Source organism: Miscanthus floridulus, chromosome 9, assembly GCF_019320115.1.
Source record: "Miscanthus floridulus cultivar M001 chromosome 9, ASM1932011v1, whole genome shotgun sequence".
Taxonomy (NCBI): domain Eukaryota; kingdom Viridiplantae; phylum Streptophyta; class Magnoliopsida; order Poales; family Poaceae; genus Miscanthus; species Miscanthus floridulus.
This window is the reverse complement of record NC_089588.1, coordinates 100,240,380-100,262,034: the sequence shown is the minus strand read 5'-3', so window position 1 is coordinate 100,262,034 and position 21,655 is coordinate 100,240,380. Positions and strand designations below refer to the sequence as shown.

At 43.9% G+C, this 21,655-nt stretch overlaps 1 protein-coding gene across 1 annotated transcript; it reads right to left on the bottom strand.

Annotated features, from left to right (window-relative positions):
• Positions 1-15,962: 15,962 nt before the first annotated feature.
• Positions 15,963-19,723, bottom strand: LOC136482468 (protein AIR1-like). The gene is made up of 7 exons (XM_066479682.1): positions 19,241-19,723; positions 18,634-18,738; positions 18,399-18,557; positions 17,379-17,540; positions 16,818-16,934; positions 16,612-16,719; positions 15,963-16,530 (listed from the first exon to the last, which is right to left on the bottom strand). The coding sequence occupies exons 1-7, from the start codon at positions 19,619-19,621 to the stop codon at positions 16,102-16,104; spliced, it is 1,461 nt and encodes a 486-aa protein (XP_066335779.1). The 5' UTR covers positions 19,622-19,723; the 3' UTR covers positions 15,963-16,101.
• Positions 19,724-21,655: the final 1,932 nt, after the last annotated feature.

Below are 21,655 nucleotides of genomic sequence, written 5' to 3'. Positions count from 1 at the left end.
GGGAAGATGAAGAGTATGGTCGACACGCTCGGCGATCTTGGCGAGCCTGTGCACGATCGCACTCTTGTTCTTAATGTTCTTCGTGGCCTGAATGAGAAGTATTCGCATTTGGCTTCGCTCATTGCACGGCAGAGGCCGTTTCCATCATTTATTGATGTTCGTGCTGACCTGCACCTTGAGGAGATCACGCAGAAGGCCAAGGCTCGTCCTGTTGCTGCCTTCGTCGCTGCTTACGCACAGGCCCCATCGGGCTCACGCCCCCCACTAGTGGGGTGGCTGCTCCTAGCAGCAGTGGCGCACCCGCTGTCCCTCCCCAGCATGGCCACAGCAACAGCTACATCAACTGCAATGGCGGCTATGGCAAGGGGCGTGGCCGGGGGCATGGTCGGGGGCGTGGTTCTGGCGGTCCTCGCTACCCTGGCTGGCCAGCGAATCCCTGGTCCGGCACTGTCCAGGTCTGGCCGCACACACGCCCACTGGTTTCCTTTCCGGCCACATGCCCTGGCACCCCGGGCTAGCATCCTCCCCTAGCGCCCCTGCCTGTGCCTGCCGGGCTCCACGTCGGCGTCCCACCGCCACCTCCCGCGCTACTAACGGTTCCTTGTTACCTGTCACCACCACTGGTTCCACCACTCTTCCTTATGCACGCCCTTTGTCTCTGCAGGATGTTCTTGTCTCCCCTCATATTATTAAAATTTTGATATCCGTTCATCGCTTTACTCCTGACAACCTTTGCTTAGTTGAATTTGACCCCTATGGTCATTCTGTGAAGGATCTTCACACTTGGAGCGTGATCACCAGGTGCAATAGTATTGGTGACCTCTACCCCCTGCTGCTCAACCTCCCCAGTCCCCAGGCTCTCCTCGCTGCATCCACTTCACTTTGGCATCGTCGTCTTGGTCATCTTGGCTCGCCGGCGTTAACGAAACTCATTTCTAGTGCCGCTATAGAGTGTAATAAACGTGACACCGAGTCCATCTGCCATGCCTGTCAACTCGGTCGTCATTGTTGTTTACCTTTTTCCCATTCCAGTTCCCGTGCTATTCGGAACTTTGATTTAGTTCACTGTGATTTATGGACATCTCCTATTGTCAGCTTGTCCGGCTATAAATATTATTTGGTTATTCTTGATTAATGCTCCCATTTTCTGTGGACTTTCCCACTCCGCCTAAAATCCGACACTTTCGCCACCCTAGCCCATTTTTTGCCTATGTCCGTACTTAGTTTTCAACCACCATCAAAAGCGTCCAATATGACAATGGCCGGGAATTTGATAACTCTTCCACTCGCTCCTTTTTCCTCACCCATGGCGTTGCTCTTCGCATGTCATGCCCCCACACTTCCCCCAGAATGGAAAAGCTGAACGCATTATCCATGCTACTAATAACATCATCCGTAGCCTTATGTTCCAAGCTAGCTTCCCTCCATCCTATTGGGTGGAAGCCCTACACACAGCAACTCATCTTCACAATCTTCACCCCACCAAAACTCTAAACCTCGGCACACCTCATTTCGCCCTCCATGGGATTCAGCCTTCTTACTCCCATTTACGTGTATTTGGTTGTCTCTGCTATCCCAACCTTTCTGCCACAGCCATCAACAAACTTGGGCCTTGCTCTGCCATGTGCGTTTTCCTTGGCTATCCCTCCGATCACAAAGGCTACCAGTGTCTGGACTTGTCATCCAATAAGATTATTATTTCTCGCCATGTGGTGTTCGATGAGTCTGTGTTTCCATTTGCTAATCGGAAGGCCCAGTTGCCATCCACCACTTATGATTTTTTGGCAGATGAAGGTCTTTCGGTACAGCCCATCAATCGTCGACTTCCATCCGTCAGTGATGCTGCCCCTGGTGGATCTCGTGCATCCCAGGTTGCTGCCAGCATCACCTGGCCGTCCCTCGCACCCGCCACTTCTCCAGCTACGCCCACCAGCCCACCAGCACCAGGCGTGTCTTTGCCTCTGCCTAGCGCGCCTCCGCCTGAGCATGTCAACAACCCCGCCACCGGTACTGCCTCATCCCCGACCGCGTCGCTGGGGTCTGCCGCATCTGCAGTTGCCTCCACGCCCTCCACTCCTGCTGCCCCGAATGGTTCTCCACCATCGGCCACTGCCAGCGGGACACCGGCATCTTCACCACCATCTGTATCCTTGTTTAGCCCTTGATTGATTGGCGTGTATCCTTGTTTAGCCCTTGATTGATTGGCGTGTACTGTTTTGGCAAGTCTGGCCTTGATTGACGTTTGCTTTCTATCCACCGAACAATGCTTCTATGAGTCGGTTGGATACGGAAGCTATAGTATATATATGTACACGACACTTATGATGGTATATACACAATTTCTATCGTCTATCAAACACAACAAGATTAATCTAACAATGAGGGCCTACATTGGCAATGTGCAGACCATCTCCTACGGGCTACGGCTTCATGGGCAGGGACGTCGTGTGCAGCATGATGGCGCTCGCCGACGTGCATCGGTGGGTGCAGCGGCCAGACACTCTATGACCTGCTCCACTCGCGCGCCACCGGCCTCGAGCCCTAGATATACACAAGACGCGACCCACGCTCCACAACACGAACCTGCCCATCATCCACAGCGATGACAAGTCTGCCAACGTCCTGCTTGACGCCAACCCTTACATGCACCTCGGTGACTTTTGTCGCAGAACCGTCCAATTTATAAAAGCACAAGTACAAAAACGATCATCGAAACGATCAAATTCTCGCACTTGAGCCCATATAAACCCGGTAGTCAACTGAAACCACGAAGGATTTCAAACCAACTTGCATACAACCAAGATCACAGTAATTCAACATAACACCTCACACGTTACAACATTTCACAAACAGTTTGTAGATAGATTACAACACATCAGAGTCATAGTTATTACAAACCAAGTCTTATAAAGTAGCGGAAGCAAATAGTTTAACTCACTCACACGATTTCAAATACAAGTACCAGCTTGCCGATCACATCCCACAAAAGCATTTGGATAAGATAAACAGAGATCATGCCCGTGATCTAGTCTTCGTCACCCGCCGGGTGGAGACAGTACTTACAGAAGCCCTGATAAAGAAGGTCATCTGCAACAAGAGGAAATAAACCCTGAGTACGAGAATGTACTCAGCTAGACTTACCCGTTGGAAACCAAAATAATTGACACCAAGGATCATGCATCGCTTAATTTAGTGGATCTGGCTGACACTTTCTTTTTGCGGAAAAGCATAAGTAATAATGATCAACTCTTAACCTGAGCTAGCAGTGACTTTTAGCCATTAACCTGTCATCAATATTAGCACCTATACTAAGCAATCACTTGATTAAGATGCAAACATTATTAACCATAGCAGGTATAAACTATGGCAACTTTATCATCATTCTCCATTTAACCATATCGTTAAATTAAGTGAATCTACGTTGTCGCTGCTCAGTCAAGTTCTCACTATCCGGGAGAGACGGCGATTCGAATCGATTCCTATCCAGCTGGAGGGGTATTCCTAACACAAACTCTGCTTCCCCCGTCAGGGTCGCAACAAGTCACCTTTGGTACAATTTAGGAGTCGCGGGTACGATCAATGCCGCAAAACCAGAGAACCACTCTGCCATGAGTGCTCGGTGATTTAACCCACCCTTGGGATTACGCCAATGGTTCTCCGCACATCCTTACTGCCATCCAGATTGTGACCAACTGTTTGTGACCCCGGCCTAAATTGAGCTACTAGGCTTCGCGGTCGGAACGACTTATCCGGCCAGCTAAGTGTTAAGCTACATTCAACATGACATGAGGACGTACAGCGTATCGGTCCTTAAACGACACAGACGGAGTCACTATGTCCAAACCTACACAAGACTCTGCCTGGTCTTAATTCATTATTAATATGGTTCTTTTCCACAATAGCAAATATAGCCAACCGTGACCCACCTCATCCTAAAGCTCACAGGTGACAGGAAATCACCCGACTTCTACCGCACTAAGCATGGCTAAGCATTTAACCCGTTCCAGAACTTAAATAGGATTCAAGTGCGATATTTGGACAAGGATAGATATATAATGCAACAATTGGTTCCAACTAATTCCTATACTTAATGCATCAGCAAAGATAAAAGATACTCAAGATATTTGTAAAAACATGGGAGACTTAATATGCTCTAGGGCTTGCCTTTCAGGAAAGAGGATGGGCGGTGGTCAGGGCACTCGGGCAACTCCTCCTCGGCGGCTGCTTCGTTGGTTGCCTGAACCTCGGGCTCCTCCTCCTGGCTCGCTCCCTCGAACTCCAGAAGCGTCACACCCTCCGGCACACCTATTGCATGTATGTGCAAGATAAATATCATGGATGCACATGAACGAAGTTAGGGATGCTCGGGGAATGCACATGCTTACTGCAGTCCGCATATTCTAACTTAAGCTCTATTCAAATCACTTTAACTTACCAAGTTTATACAACCTAATGTACAATTGCTCATCTTCAGTTAAGGACCTAGCACCTACACCTAAGCATGTTCTCAAGTTAGGCTAGCACCTAAACAATCAACAAGAACATTGCAACAAAGCATACACACAAACATTCGTATTTCAGCAAAACAGGAACTATACAGCGGTACAGTAAACTGATCATAACCGGAGATCTACAAATCAAAATGACAAGCAATAAGACAATTTGGAAAGCTTATGAAATTTACTACAATTCATTTCAGACCACAAGGCATGATTCCAATTTTTACCAGGTCGAATTTACATAACTACATAATCAGGTCCAAACAAGACAGAGAGCAAACAAAACTATGATCCAACTTTGAACGACTATAACTCCTAAACTACTAGGCCAAATGCCCCCACATTTTAACAGGAGCTAGATACATAAGGTCTCTACAACTTTTGTATTCACCACTTTCCCAGAAAACCAAATTATCATAGTGAACTTTGCAAAGTTCCCAGAACTGTCCAGAAAGACATAATGCAAGAAAATAATTATTAACTTATGTGGCAAATACATAAATGGACAAAACCAACTTTACTAACTCATCACACATATCAAAATAACACCAGAAAGTAAAATGTTCACCACCAATTCATTTACTTTAATGCCTTTCTTAATTTATTTAATTATTTAAGAGGAATAATAAACATATATGAAAACTGCATCATTTAATCTACAAAAATTACAGTAGGTACTACATGCTCCAAGTAGGCTATTGTAAAAATTTCACATTATTTGAACAAGTATAACATCCTACACAAAAATGACAAGGCATAAAGGCTTAAAATAACATAAATAGGAAACCCTAGTGAAAAGTGTCAAGCAATAGATTTTATATTTTTCTTATAAATTTGACACTCAGTTCTCACCGAGCGAAGTGCTACATGATAGTTCTGTGCACTTGCGGAATCCCTCCAATAGACATAAGAAATATCAACACTAGACATTATTGTGTATTGTGGTGAGCCGGTATTCAGAGCGTCAACCCTTACTGCATGTGCCCATGGAGACATGTACCAAGGGGTGGTCCTAGACATCTATTGTGTATTATGGTGAGCCGGTATCCAGAGCATCAACCCTTACTGCATGTGTCCATGGAGAGGTGTACCAAGGGGTGGTCCTAGACATCTACTATGTATTATGGTGAGCCGCCGAGTGTGTCAGCCCTTAAAGGTGGGTGAATGTAACACATTAGCCCATTTGAAGCAAGTAGTAGTTGTGTTGTTGGCCCATTACCCCATGTGGCACATCAGGAGTTATTGTTGGTGGGTTTAGTACCACCTTGCAAGTTTAGGAGGGTGAGGGCTGATTTATAATATTTGTCATTCCAAACGTAGCCCCTCCGGGTTACCCCTTTTATACGAAGCGAGGACGAAAGTGTAATAGAGGAGCTACACGTATGTTGGCCCATTCCACGTGCATGAGGAGCTAGGCCATACAAGCAGACTTCAGACACGGGGTGTTACATTATGAAACCCCATATCCTATGAGAGGAGAAACATTTTTTTGTATTGCACAACTAAGAAGTGGTAATTTATACATTGTGCATCTCGCTCTGCTTTAAACCTAAATCACAATTGTTAGAAGATTTAAGAGACAATATGGCATCATGAGGGGGAGCACATTTATTTAAATTTATCTTAAAGATGTATCAAATATATAGATAATGAAGATAGACATCTATTCATGAAGATTAGAATATCCTGCAGAATACATGACCAAGAAGGTTAAGCGTTGAGCTCTTTTTTCTATGTGAGTTTTTACAAGAAGATTTCTCACAGAAGGTTTTTAATGAGGCAACATGTGCAATGCAATTAATGAATGTGATGTACTCTTTTCTTCAATTACTATTTTTCATTGGGTTTTCGATTGGATTTTTTGATGAGGCATGTGTAAAACATATGGACTATAACCTAGAAGGAAAGGAGTATAAGGAATCCTAATCCGAGATTAGACGCTAGTATCACCACCAAGACCAAATAGTGAGGATATCACTCCGGATACAAGACATAGAGGTGAAGAGGACTAGCGGAGGCATCCAACTCATCCAAGTCATGGTGGAGGCGAGTCCAACTCAAGTTGGAGTCCGTCTCAGATTCCAGGAGTAGTCCTGACAGACTCTATTTTCGATTATGCACATATGCATGGAAAAAATAATTTCATATGCTAACAAATGGCTTTAGTTTGATATGAAAGTTCATCTAGAGTCAACAGGAATCATCAATACAAGTCAGTGTCCGAAATCTGTCAAGGTGCTACAACACCTTCTTTTGGTCTGTTGGGACATGTATCGCCTTACAGCCCATAAGGGGCATGTCCAGGGGCTTTCATGCCTAAGACTTTATAATTATCCATCATCACACTTGTTAGAGATTGATTTTGTTGTGTTCTTGTTTTCCTCGTGAAACAGACATTGTTCGTAGCACTTGTAACGTTTAGATCGACTATTGTGAACTAGGACCACATTTCTTGATCTTGTTCGCCTAAGTCGACTAGTCATTTTCCTATTAGTTTGATAAATTTCATATATATTTGCAATTTCAGATAGCGTTCTTCATGTTCTTGCTTGTGTTCTTGATTCGCTACCAGGAAAGCCTTCTAGGTGAGGTCGCATCATGCATGGTGATAGCCAACGAAGCAGTGGTGTCACGATAGTGAGGGTCCAAATCAAACTTGGTATGCTAAATTTGAGTTGTTGCCTTTACCACTCCACAAACTAGAGCATCGGCTATCCCTACAACTCCATACTCCATGACTCCACCTATGATCGGTCATGATCATACCTATGGATTATTTCATCCAACTAGTTCTTCTCTTGTGCTGCTTCTCTGCCCTAAAGATAGGTCTAGTTGGAGGCCGTTGAGACAAGGAGCGCACATGGGCTACCACATCTCTTAGGGGATGTTTGAGGGTTTTGGTAAGGGAAGTTTGATTGGTGAGTTTTTCCATAGGATTTTTGTTGGGATGGAGTTTTAGTTGAGGTGCACACATGTAGGTTGTGAAAGGACATCCTCATAACAAAAGTATGAGTTGTAATGGGGACCTCATCTAGTTATAGCTTTAGGTCTAGTTGTTGCAACCAAAACCAAATAGCTAGCTAAGGGGTTGTTGTCAGGGTGCACTGGAGGCTATGGACCTCCACTTTTGTATAAAAGAGTCCCATATAGGTTTATGGCCATATGTGAAAACATCTAGGGGTCTTATTATAAAGTATATGGACTTGTGTGTAAATATTAGCCCCAGCAACAAAAAAATGTAAACAACCATCTCCCCTCGTATAAATAGAGTCATTTAGCTTTGATGGAGAGGACTTGGGACTTTGCTCATACTTTCTAATTTTTCTCCTTTCTCTTACTATTATGTTTCTCCTTTCTCTCTCTATTATGGTAATCCCAAACACTAAATCCACAACATTATCAAGAAGAGTATAATAATTTTTATTCCAACTCTTTGGGTCCAAATTGTGCCAACCATTATTGATAAGAAAACTGAGTACTATGTTTGTACTTAACCCAAGAAGTTATTGTAGGATTCCAAAAGTTGAGGCTTCAATTTAAGTTAGAAAATCCACATTGTACCCGCCTTTAGCCCTCCGATACTACTTTCATGTACCAATTACAAAGAATGAAAATTAGTTTAATTTGTCTCTTTGGGATGTTTCCTTTATTGGATGTTTTTTTCTTCTATTTAGCAAAGAGGATTCTCTCTTGGAACAAAAGTGAGCATAGGTTAAGACCATTACGTCTACTGAAATAGACTCATCTTCCTCAAATAGCACATCTAGCGGCGTGCATCGATGGCGCCAGGCGCGTTCCGGAAGAAGGCCACGAACCCCGCATTGGACCACGGAGGCTAAGATATGAGAGAGTTGTTCGACGATGAACTAGAATAGGATCGTGACACGGCGTTGTCCTATGCCATGTTCTGCTGGAAAACCTTCGAGGCCTTGAGTCGCACAAGAATCAAGAAGTCTGCGGCATCTGCTACTTCGAGGATAGGGTGATCCACAGCTTCAAAATCGATAAGGAGTTGAAGAAGCACTCCCAAGCGGATGCAGGAAGGCATCGTTACTATATGCACCGTCAGAAGAAACGCGACCGGTGGCAGACCCTGCTGCAGCAATAAGGTTACGTTGTTAGTTCATAGTTTATCGAGTTGTCAGTTCATAGTTTTGAGTTTTGGCGAGTTTTCATGAAGAAGACAGGGTGCATAGGTCGTAGAGTTTTGATCTCTCACAAAACTGTGTCATTTGACTGAACAAGACGCATTATTTTTCATGGTTTGAAGTTAATTCCTTTAACCATTGCGTTGTTACGGACACCTAAAATTTGAATAAAATAATGTAATGTGTAAAAAAAGGTAATAAAACAACACAATAAGAGGTATTCAACATTACAGGCTTCATTACTCAAGTAACCAATAATTCTGCACATTTGAAGTACACTATTCTGAAGCTATCACATTGACAAATTTAGAAGTATTGTATTTGGGAAGTTGAAGTGAGAAGCTCGGCCATGGAGGGTCTGCAATCGATCTACCCTCATCCTCGCTCGTCAATACCTTGAACCTGCAAATCATTTAGGAGCAATTTGACTGCATGCAAACCAGGTCCGCAAACAAAAAAAAGGTGCATAATTATATTGTCTTTCATCAGAAAACTTGCTCCCAAGCGTTTTGATTCTTTTGATTTTGTGCCTTTGATGGGGGCTTCGGGTGGCATTCTAGTGGGCTGGAATAGCTCTATTTTCAGAGGGCAGGTCCTTGACAAAAAGCAGTTTGGCATCACCCTCTCTTTCACCTCAGTACATAACATGGACACCTGGCGTCTCACCACGGTCTATGGACCTTGCGCCAAACCAGATAGGTCAGAATTTATCAATTGGTTCAGGGGCCATCTTATCACATATTTGGATAACTGGCTCTTCCTTGGTGACTTCAATTTCTATAGATCCCTCTAGAACCGCAACAAGCCGGGATGAAACCTATCTGATACCCTGATCTTCAATGATGCTATTGGACATCTTGGCTTAATTGAACTTCAATTGAAAGGGAGGGCCTTCACCTAGAGTAATATGCAGCAAGACCCTCTCCTAGAGCAGCTTGACTGGTTTTTTACTTCGCCAAACTGGACAATCGACTATCCTAATACTAAAGTTCTACCGATGGCCAAGATAACCTCTGATCACATCCCTTGCAAAGTGGCAATTGGCACCAACATACCTCGCTCCAACATTTTTCGTTTTGAAAATTTTTGGGTGGAGCATGCAGGTTTTCTCGACACAGTTCAGTATTAGTGGACTATTTCACAGCAGCAGTCATCGGCATCTAGAACTATTTCCTCCAAATTAAAGGCTTTGTGCAGTGCCTTGAAGACCTGGAGCCGAGGACTATCCAACCTATCCCTCTTGATCGCCAACTGTAACAAGGTTATTCTTTTCCTTGATGCTCTGGAAGATAGAAGGTTTCTCTATAATCCAGAACTCAATCTTTGGATCATGATAAAAAATCAGCTCGCTACTCTGCTGCATTATAAGAATGTCTACTGGAGAAAGAGATATACAGTGAATAGAGTTAAGTTTGGGGATGAATGCACCAATTTTTTCCACGCGATGGCAACAATCTCGCATAGGCGAAACTCCATTCCCCAACTCCTCAATGAGCAAGGTCTTTGGGTCCACGACCATGAAGGCAAAGCGGGGCTGCTCTGGAATTCTTTTAGAAAGTGCATGGGTGTAACCACCAGTCCGGTCATGATCTTTGATCTGCAGTCGCTCATCACTGCGGTACCTGGTCTACGTGTTACCGTTTGAACATGAGGAGATTGATTCTGTCGTCAAACGTATTCCAATTGATAAAGCCCCGGGTCCTGACGGTTTTAATGGCATGTTCATGAAAAGGTGTTGGCAGATTATTAAGCAAGATTTCTATTCCCTCTGTGATGAGTTCTATAATGGCACAGTGAACCTAGAGTGTATCAACAGTTCCTACATCACCCTTGTGCCCAAGACCAGTAACCCAGAGACAGTCAATGACTTTAGGCCAATCTCATTGTTGAATATTAGTCTAAAGCTGTTGACAAAAATCCTAGCAGACAGACTACAGAATGTCATTCTCAAACTCATTCATTGTAACCAATATGGTTTCATTCGTTCGCGTTCCATTCAAGATTGTCTAGCCTGGAGCTTTGAATATATTCACCAATGTCATCACTCAAGAAGGGAGGCTATAATTCTAAAACTGGATTTCGAAAAGGCGTTTGATACAGTTGAGCACTCTACTATCCTACTGATGTTGCAGCATTTGGGCTTCCTAGATAGATGGATATCTTGGATCCACTGTATCTTATCATCGGGATCGTCAGCAGTGCTCTTAAACGGTGTCCCGGGCAAATTCTTCAAATGCAAGAGGGGTGTCAGGCAGGGAGATCCACTATCCCCCTTGTTATTTGTCATTGCAGCTGAACTTCTTCAGTATCTCGTCAATAGGGTGTCGGCACTTGCACTACTGACAGCACCCATCCCTTGTGAAAATGGTGAATTCCCCATAGTTCAGTATGCCGACGATACCCTCCTCATCCTTCAGGCTGATGCACGTCAATTGTTCTTCCTGAAAGCATTACTCAACAGCTTTGAGGCTGCTTTGGGTCTCAGGGTCAACTACAACAAGTCACAGATTCTACCAATTAATGTCAGCCATGATAGAATGCAGCATCTTGCCAATATGTTTGGCTGTCAGGTGGGACCACTGCCATTCACATATTTAGGGCTACCGATGGGCACCACCAAGCCATGCATTGAGGACCTTACACCAATCATGGACCGGGTTGAGAGAAGACTGTCAGCATGCTCCACGTGGCTCTCTTATTCAGGTAGACTGCAGATGGTTAATTCAGCTATTACGCCAATAGTCACCTACACTCTTTGTACTATCAAGGTCCCAAAGGGCTTCATTGACAACATAGACAGGGCCCGTAAGCAGTGTCTCTGGAGGGGAAATGATGACACCACGCGAGGAGGCAACCTTGTGGCATGGCCGGCTATCATGAGGCCTAAGGACAAGGGTGGTTTGAATGTGATCAACCTGCGCTTGCAAAATGATGCTCTCCTCTTGAAACAGCTCCACAAGTTTTATAACAAAGTGGATGTTCCATGGGTGAAGCTTGTTTGGAATAAGTATTATGTTGGCAAAGTGCCCCATGAATGTAGAGAAATGGGCTCTTTCTGGTGGCGTGACGTCATGCGTCTCAACAACATCTATAGAGGTGTTGCACGCTGCACATTGGGAGACGGCTCAACAGTTTCTTTTTGGGATGATCTATGGTCAGACTTGATCATGTCTGCTCAATATCCAAGACTCCACTCGTATGCCAGGAACAAGTCTATCTCGGTACAGGAATTAATGATGCATGAAGACCTTGATGACATTTTTGTGCTTCCACTGTCAACCCAGGCTTATGAGGAGATTATGGATCTACAGAATCACCTTGTCACCTTGGAATATGATGATAGCACCGCATATTTCTGGACAATGCTATGGGGACCCCAATATTCATCACGGCGGTTCTACAATCATGTCTTCAGTGGCATGGCTTCGACTCCTTACTTCAAGGTACTCTGGAAATCTCAGTGCACACCTCGTGTGAAGTTTTTTGCCTGGCTAGTGTTGATGGACCGACTAAATACGAAGATGATGTTAAGAAGAAGGCACCTGAACATACAAGATGATGTACTATGTGTTATGTGCAACCAAGGTGCTGATGAAGATATTGATCATCTTTTCTTTACGTGCCCGTTTGTGGTTCAGTGTTGGACCTCAATTAACTTCTCCTAGGACGTCTCCCTGCCACTAGCTGAAAGATTGATGAGGGCCAATGAGGTGCATGCTTTGGACTTCTTCGTCGAAGCATCCCTAATTGCAGCATGGGAGCTCTGGAAACTTAGAAACGACAAGATTTTTCAGCGTCAAGACCCAACTCCTTCTCTATGGCTTGTAAATTTCAAGCATCAATGTAATTTGCAATCCGTTAGACTCAGGGAGGACCTTAGGTCTTCCTTTTGCTTTTGGCTAGATGCTTTCAGTTAAAACAGGTTTGTAATCTTGACGGTTGCTTAATTTATTTATAAAATCTACTGTGGGGATCTCCCCCACAGTCCTTTGTTTCAAAAAAGGATATTGACATACTTGTCCACACTGCTAGAAAAACTCAGCTAAAAACCTCACCCCAAAAGTGCAGACAAGACTTCAGTTTAATTTTTAACCAATTAGACAACACATTCGACAAGAATAAATTAGAACAACATTAATGTGGTAAGCACTAAATCTGGAAAAAAACTATCTTGCATGACTATAAAAACTGATTCCCTAAACCAAGTTAATTAGTACCAATTACAATTCCTAAATTACTATCATTCAGTTCAATGATCATAGTTCAGGTAGTTGACTTAATTGAATTTGTACCAGAACAATAAGTAAAGGCTACAGATCTCAATGCTGGTACCGGGACTATTTTATCCAGAAGTTAACCAAGATATTTTTAGAAGTTCAAATATGCATCTGTGAGGTGTCGTGGACTCGTTTGTGGGCCGCCAATACCGGCATCGCCCCTAACAATCCCACAGCCCAAGCCTCCACGGCTGATGGCTGAAGAGAAAAAGGAGGGATTAAGGGAGGAGTTTCGTAGATTGGTTTACTAGTAGATTGGTTTAATCATGGAAGTGCACCTGTACTATAATGGGGCACCTTAGTAGATTGTAATAGGCATCGAAGAAGGAATAAACCTCCCTGGTGTCAGGGTGGAGTTTTACCCTTCGACGGTGGCGTTGGGCGTTTCAGCCGCGCCCACCAGAGAAGAACCCACCGCCGACGTTCCTTGCTACCCCTTGCATTCAAATTCCCAGTCCAGCCTCCTTCTCCACTCTCCTCTCCGTTCACCTCAAGGCCGGCGCCATAACATGAGGACAAAGCTACAGACCAAGAATTAATTCAGTATAGATCAGCCAGCAATGCTTATCTAAGCAAGAGCCACGGCAATCCTTTCACTATAGCACAGAAGAAGCCTCTCCGTTGCACTATCTTCTAAGTTAAGTGTGCATTTGTTTTGGTATTACATTGAAGCAAGAGTGATGAATACTACAAACCTGATTTGGGTGTGCGGAAACAAACGTTGAACAACTCACGCGCATACCTCCAATACACCCCGTCCACAACACTAAGCCCCCTCCACGGCGTAGCCTCCAAGCAAGGCCAACAAGGCCAACAGTGATGCCACTAATTTAATGCCCTGTTCGCTTGAACTTATCAGTCATGGTACAGTGTTTTTCTCTCATAACAAATCAGCTTCAGTCAGAAACAATCAACCGAACTGCTTCTTAGAATGCATTTTGGTGATCAGGGCCTACTGGTGAAGTGGACCCGCACCACGATGGAGGGGATCAGGGCAGGCAGATCATGATCGATAGAGTGCAGAGGAGGTGGAAACACTGCACAAAACACATAGGTCAGTCTATTTTGGTACACGACACCAAGTGCTTCTTAGTTCAGTTGATCATTTCAATTTAGCATTCAAATGGTACATGAGATCAGGGATATTACAACGGTTGTGAATGCATTTCTACTGAGGCTATCTGTGGAATCATAGAGATACTAAGAAACAAGTCATAAGTTACTTACATAGAAATTGCATAAGAGGAGTAGAGGACATAAAAAGAAATTTCACATACCAAGTAAAATCTTGCAGCTAATAGAACAGAAATCCAACTCAAGGACTATCATCAAATGTAGAACATGGATGGAACAGATGTGGCTCAGAGTTGTCCTAACTCAAGCTTAGTTGGATCTTGAAGATAAACATGAGCTTATACATGAATATAGATGGTATATGAGAATATAGAGCTAAAGGATTGGACTAATTCTCCTCTAAAAATTTGTATAACACAGGCTTTTAAAATCTTAACATTATTGATGGACAATTAATGAATTTATCTCTGATTTCTTATGCTTGCAGCTCCGTGGTCAGTGCTTTCTAATTCGAGATAGGGTTGACGATGCATGCAGTGTAAATATGGTAAGATGGAATCAAACAAATAAAAATCTTAATGTCTGTTTTTAACGAGGAAAAATAAGATGAGGGGCCTCAGGTTGTACATAAATCTACAGGAACCTGGTCAATATATTATTTAACTGCAACACTATCAGCCTCAAGTTGCACCTGACGTGAATCCGAGATCAAGCAAAACTAAACTCAAGCTCAATCAACAACCATGGACCGAATGAAATAGTCAAGACCATGGACTCAATCAACAGCTCAATACATGAGTAATCCAAGGCCCTTAGAAAGCCTTTTGATTCAATCAATAGCTTAACACATGTCTGAATCAATCAACAACTAATCGGAAGCACACATTTGATCTTAGAAAGCCTTTTGATTCGTGTGACAACAACTAAAAAAAATAAATTACTGAATGTGAAAATCAACCTGCAGAAGGTCACCTTCCAACCCTCCCCCCAGCATGCTTGTTTATCGATTATTGGAGAATGCCAGGAACAAAAGTGTGTATATATCCTTCAATGGGGAAAAGAGGATTCTTTGACTTATCTCCTGAAAGAATGCAAAAATTATTCCACCAGGTCACATTTTGATCCTTTGTTGGCAGGCACTCATGAATGGGGAAAGGTGTTGCAAACAGCAACTATGTTACCTGCCCCATTCGTGGTCTCGTTGCTGCAGAATGACAAATGCATGTAGCTGCAGCTTCGATCATATGAAACATCCTATTTTCATTGAACCAATTTTCCATCCTAGGTCAGAAAGGTCCCCAAATTCTCGATGCTCAATTGCCTTCATCAGAAGGGGACGAGCCTGAAAATTTTACAACATGCAGCATAAGTCCAGATACTAAAGCTCTCAATGAAAAATAGAAACACACACACACACACACATACCCCTAGGCCGGCCTGACATTTTCCAAACCAATAGAGCTCAGGGTGACCTCCGCCTCCAATGGAGGAGCAGGATGGCCATGCGGTGGTGGCCTCAACTGTGAAACTGAACGTGGTGTGCTGCTATTGATGGTGGACACCGGCAACGGGCAGCTGGATGCCATCCGTGCCGGCGTGTCACCACCTCCCCTGGCCCGGCCGCCTCTTCCGCCACCAAAATCCTAACACCGCCCTGCCGGCCTGCATCCTCCAAACCCCTTCTAAGCCCATCGAAGTTGGGAAAGAAGAGAGGGAGAGGCCGAAGATGGAGAGGAATCGAGTATGGAGGAGAGAAACACTATGTACAGATTTACCGACTTTTTAAGGAGAGATGTGCTTTAACGAGTAACCATTTGCATGTAATGCCGCATCAGTGATGGCAGTGCTGCACTGCCCATTCAAACACCAGGGAGAGGCTCAAAGGACAGTTGCCGTTTTTTGCAAAGGCATTATCTGGAGGGCAACGCCATACTATGGAAGCTTGCTCACAGTAAAGAAAAAAATAGTTTGAACCGGATTACATATATAATTAATCTTAGACAAAACTATCATAGGGCATGAACCCAACAGTCAGAGTTCATCCCCAGGAGATAATTGTTATCTATGGCTAAAGAAACAACAAAATCAGGCACGTGCATCCAGCTAACTTCTTCCGAACCGGACATGGGTGTTGCTAGCGGCGAATCTTGATGATGAGAAACCATGTTTCTTAGTGCTGGGTGAATAATTCGAGTTCGGTGATGTGGTACCATTGTTGTGCCTTCGTGAAGACTGGGGAGTGAAATAGTCATCACCAGATAAGAATTGGTGATTTGTGTAAGACTTCTTGGGAGTAGATACGGAACCCCATCCATTGGATTTGTACTTCTTAAATGGTAGATCATCACCACCAGTCCACCCACCTCTCGATTTGGATTTGTGACGAGATGTGTCCATTCTTTCCTCAAAATGGGGGCTTTTCCTTTTGCTTGTTTTACGGGCATCATGAGGAGCTGATCTAGCACTGGGATCCTTTGTCCATTTTTCCTTCCTCTGACTGTGTGATGATGACTTGCCTTTCGACCGATCGGACTGCAGAAGGAAAAACAACAGAAACTTAAATACAGGTAACTACTGTTATTGGAAAATAATTTGTGGGATGCTTATAACAACCTTGGCATTCTTTGTGCAGCCACGTGCGAAGTGACCTTCCTCACCACATTTGTAGCATAAGGTTGGAGTTGTGACAGCACTAGTTTCCCTGCGTTGCTTGGCACATCCCTATAATAGAAGGTCCAATGTTAATCACCTGCCATGAGAAGCAACATGTGGCAACAGTAGAAACTAGATGATTTACAATAATAAGCATTAAAACTTACCAGACCAGAATGACCACATTGAGCACAATTATAACAGCTAATTTGTTTCGGACAATTGTCAGAGAAGTCGGAACAACATAGATGGCCCTTCTGATTACACACGTAGCATCTTATTTGCTGCATAATCAAAAATACAATTATTAAGGGGTAAGGTCTTCTACACAATCTATGACTTTGTGACTCTTAACCTTGCAGCTGGGACACTATTGCACTGCACAAATAGTTAAGTACGGAGTATTACATAGAGGGCACCTATCTTATCCTGTAATACATGTTGTAGATTCAAAACATTGCACATGCAAGTTTCAGGGGTCCTGTTATGGAAGGGAAGGCACAGCATAAAATTTACCCGGTTTACCTACAGAAACATCAAACGTTTACAGCCTAGTCACCTAGCCCACAACAATTTGCATCCAAAAATAAAAAATCTAGCTCCTATTTAATTCATGTATAGGCTTTTCTTCAGACCAACGCTAGAGGAAAACAAATGCCAACAAACAAAAAAAAAACATTACGGCAACAAGATAACAAATTAGCTTAAACAAGGCAAAGAAGCACTACCTCGATATCATCTGGTGGGTAATCATTGGTACATCCAAACATATCATGACCTGTTTCTCCACATCTTAAACATAATGTGAATTGATGATCATTTCTCTTGTGCTTATCAGGGCAGTCTTTCGCCATATGGCCTCCCTTTTTGCAGATGAAACAATCTTGACCCTGTGAAATAATGGTTTGTTTATTCTTGAGAATGCTAAACACCGACATGAACCATCACAAAAATCATTACAAGAGAAATATATACAGATAATAGTACCAAAACAGATGAATAACACAGAAGATTCAAACAAACAAAAGAAAACTCGGTCATTCTTTACTTTTGAATACAAAGGCAGGCATGAATATGGAAAGGAATATATCAAAAAATATTTGAAATTATAAATCATAAAGATAAAGATAATGCTACTGCTCAAATGGGGTGAATAAGCATGAGAATAGGAAAAGTGAACTTAGTGACGAGAGCTAAAAGGTATAAAGTACAGGAATCAAAAGACGATCTGTTTAACCAAAGTTAATAGTAGATGTAATTTGAAGGAAACATATGCGTTGTGCTAAGATATCACATCCTGTGCACTTGGTACACCAAATCAGTAATGATTAATGAACTTCCTTTCTGTCTAGAAAAACATGCATTCATAGAGAGGCAGGAGCTAAACAGAAGGAATATTTTATAAAAATGTTTGAAGTAACAAAGTTCAAGATATATTTCCTTTTCTACTAGAAATACGGGTGTTCTTAACAATGCAATGCAGATATTGTAAGCCTGTTCCAAGTAACAAGCTTAAGATATATTTCTTGAAGACATCACAGCTTGGGCAAAGTACATTTGCTTGCATGATTGCGAAAATTGAAACCTAAACAAGCTGAAACATGGTAAAATTAAAAGAGTTGAATTATCATCCTACATAGAAACATTACACTCAAACAACAAAAACTAAATAGATTGAGCAAGTCAAGGGCATGAATGGACATACCCAAGTCACCGAGTGATAATCCCTCGGAGATAGGGGGACCAACCTGCGTGCACTGCTTTGCATTGTGCCCGAACAGCCCACAAACAAAGCAAGGCTTCTTCCGCTTTTCCATTGGGCAGTTTGCAGCTACATGTCCTTCCTCGCTACAATTAAAACAAGTCTCCAACAAAGTTTCCCCAGGATCAAAGTATCTTGGTATGCGCTGGTCACAAGTAGAAGCGACACAATGGTAAGCTTACATTAGCAGCACAAACACAATAAATTCACATGTCACTTACAAGGAGCTTTCGCAGAACCATATTGTCAGATGCAGGGACATCAGCCCCATCTTCAGTTAGCACCGATTCTGCTGTCCCAATTGGCCCCTCCTGGGTGCTACCAACCTGAAGCCAAAAAGAATAAATCCACCACTCATTACTGCCTCTAAAGGAGATAAACCTAGCATTTTGTTCCCAAGGAAGTAACACTGAACTCAGAAGGTTTTTAACTTAATCCCCAGCAAAAGAAGGCACTCGGGATATCAGTCTTCAGATAATCTTCAAATGAAATCAGCTAATTCTGACAAGCAACAGCAGGACGAGCAAAGATGCTACTTTGCACTCCTAATCAGCTTAACTCAGAAGCTTACCCTAAGCTCACAATAGAGGGGGAGTAGGCACTAGGGAGTACAATCACTCAATTCTATTGGGGATTGCTTAGCTACAAGCATTGAACCACGAATTTCACTGTTGAATTGAACACAATACCCACACTAGTGGGGTGGTAGGCACTAGGCAGGAATTGCTTAGCTATAAAGCACTGAACCTTCACTGTTGAATTGAACACAACACCCATACCAAAGGAGTAAGAGCTAGGGGGAGGGGAATGCTCAAGCCTCAAGCTTACCTCCTCTTCCTCCTCTACGGTGGCCGCCACTGCAGCCTCGGTCGCCTCCTTCCGATGCTTCTTCCTCTGCTTCCGGCGCTCCTTCTTCTTCTTCTTCCTCCGGGGCTCATCCGCCTCAGCGAGCTCCACCACGGCGTCCTCGTCGACCTCCTCGTCGCCGGAGGACAAAGAGAGCAGGTCGGCGAACCCGGGCACCCCGCCGCCGGACGCCCCGCGCCGCTTCCGCTGCGCGCGCGCGACGATCTCCAGGCTGAGGTCCTCGTTCCCCAGCTCCTCGTCGTCGTCGCCGCCAGCGCCGGGGCGCGGCTGCCGGGAAGGCGGGGACCCATCTTCGTCCAGGTCTGGGTCCCGCCGCGCCCTCGAGCGCCAGCGCTGGGCCATCGGCGGCTGCGGCGGCGGGCGAGGGGCAGATGAAGAAACCCTAACGCGCTCGATCTGGAGGCGGCGCGGAGAAGTGGGATGGGAAAAGAAAAGGTTTTTTTTTTCCGATAGAAGCCATTACAATTCTGGAAGGCGGAGCGGAGAAATGCCATTACGATTCGGGCATTCTGAAACATGTCATTATAATTCTGGGTGTTGTTGGTGTTTGTCATTTTCTACGTATGTGAACAGCTCGGGCTCATTGTCAGGTCGAGGAAGGCATACGTGACTTTCGTATGGACATCGATGTCTTTGCTTGCGTGTTACAAGCCGTCGCAGCCCTCTCTCCCGTTCATTCCATCCCCCACTCGTGCTCCACTCCGTCTTCCTCTTCCTCTGTTCTTAAGAACCCTAACCCTAGACTGTAGCCGTCGCCGGACACCTGCAGAGCTGCGACGGCGACCTGCGGAGTTGCAACGATGGTGGCAGCGGCTGGTGGTGTCGCGTATGTGGCCGGCGCATCCACCGAAGGAGATGCAAGACCTATGAAGACGACGGGCAAGGTCTTTCTGCATCTGCGCCGTATTGCTGCGGCGGAGATGGAGGACTACAATAGTAGGTAATGTGTGCGCGTCCCCTGTTATCAGTTTGAGCACATAGTGTAGTTGACTTGTGCTTGCCTATTTACACTTCGATTTGGGACACGATTTGATTGTTGGTAGGAATGGTATGTTCGCGGTAGAGGTTAAAGTCCACGGTTTTGCTACGAAAGACTCGGATGGTAGAAAATCATACACTAAAGGCACTATGATTAAGTGGGATGTGGAGTTTGGGTCTTTAACGCTTGAACTGTTGGTGTCAAGTATTGCAAATGAATTAAATGTGCCCTCTAACCAGTTACCCACAGTGTGGTTCTTTGATAAAAGACTGCATGAGGATGTCAGATTAATTAGTGAAATTCAGATTGTTGATGTCTTTGAAATGTACAAAGAAGAGATTGGTTGTCAGCTTGTAGTGGGATTGTTTGATAATGATGCTGAGTTTGATGACCTATAGCCTTTATGTACAATTCCTCTTGAGGTTAGATTTGAAATACCCAACAATGATTTTTCCATTGCCGATGAACCAAATAGTGCTACTGCTAACTATCCAGAGGCTCCTAAACCCAGTACTGCTGCTGATAACAATCTAGAAGCAGATACTGATTTAGAGCCTGAACAAGGTGATGATGTTGATGTAGAGCCTGAGAGGGAGCCCGATATCTTTGATAATCCTGAAGAATATGTTGGAGTTGATGATGAACAAATCTATATTTCAGTTGCTAATGCACAGCAAGCTGCTAATGCACAGCCAGTTAACAATGCTTATGATTCTGTTGATGCTTGCCCATCTGATGAAAATGCTTTTGCTGTTGATGATGAAGTTGATGATGCAGACCCTCTTGAGGTGCATTTACTCCATGATCCTAAGAATCCAAACATAGTGAAGGGGGCATTGTTTCCTGATGCCATTGCATTCAAGAAAGCAATTAGGCATCATGCAGTGAAGAGTGGTTTTGAGTTTGCTGGGCTCAAAATAAACAAGACTAGGTTCATAGCTCACTATGCTGCCGAGGGTTGTCCATGGCGCATACACGCATCCACTATTTTTGATAAAAAAAAACAATAAAGGTAATGTGTTGAACTGCTGTTGTTTATGACCTATTTGTGACCTTTTTTGACATGCTAATGACCTGTTTGACATGTTTGTGCAGATAAAAGTGCTTCCTACACAGCGCAATTGTCCTACCACCAAGCTTAGAGAAGGAAAGATGGCAAGTCAGGGCTAGTGTGCAGACACGCTAGCAGACTGGGTGAAAAAGAATCCAAATAAGGGCCCAACGGATGCCAAAGACAAATTGGAGGGTGACTATAGAATTAAGTTGAAGTACTCCAAAGCTTGATCTGGTTAGCAGGTTGCTCTAGACCAGATTCATGGGTCTTATGAGGAAAGTTTTTAACTTTTATTCAATTGGGCTGCACAGGTTGAAATAAGTTCTAGTAGCATTGTAGAAAT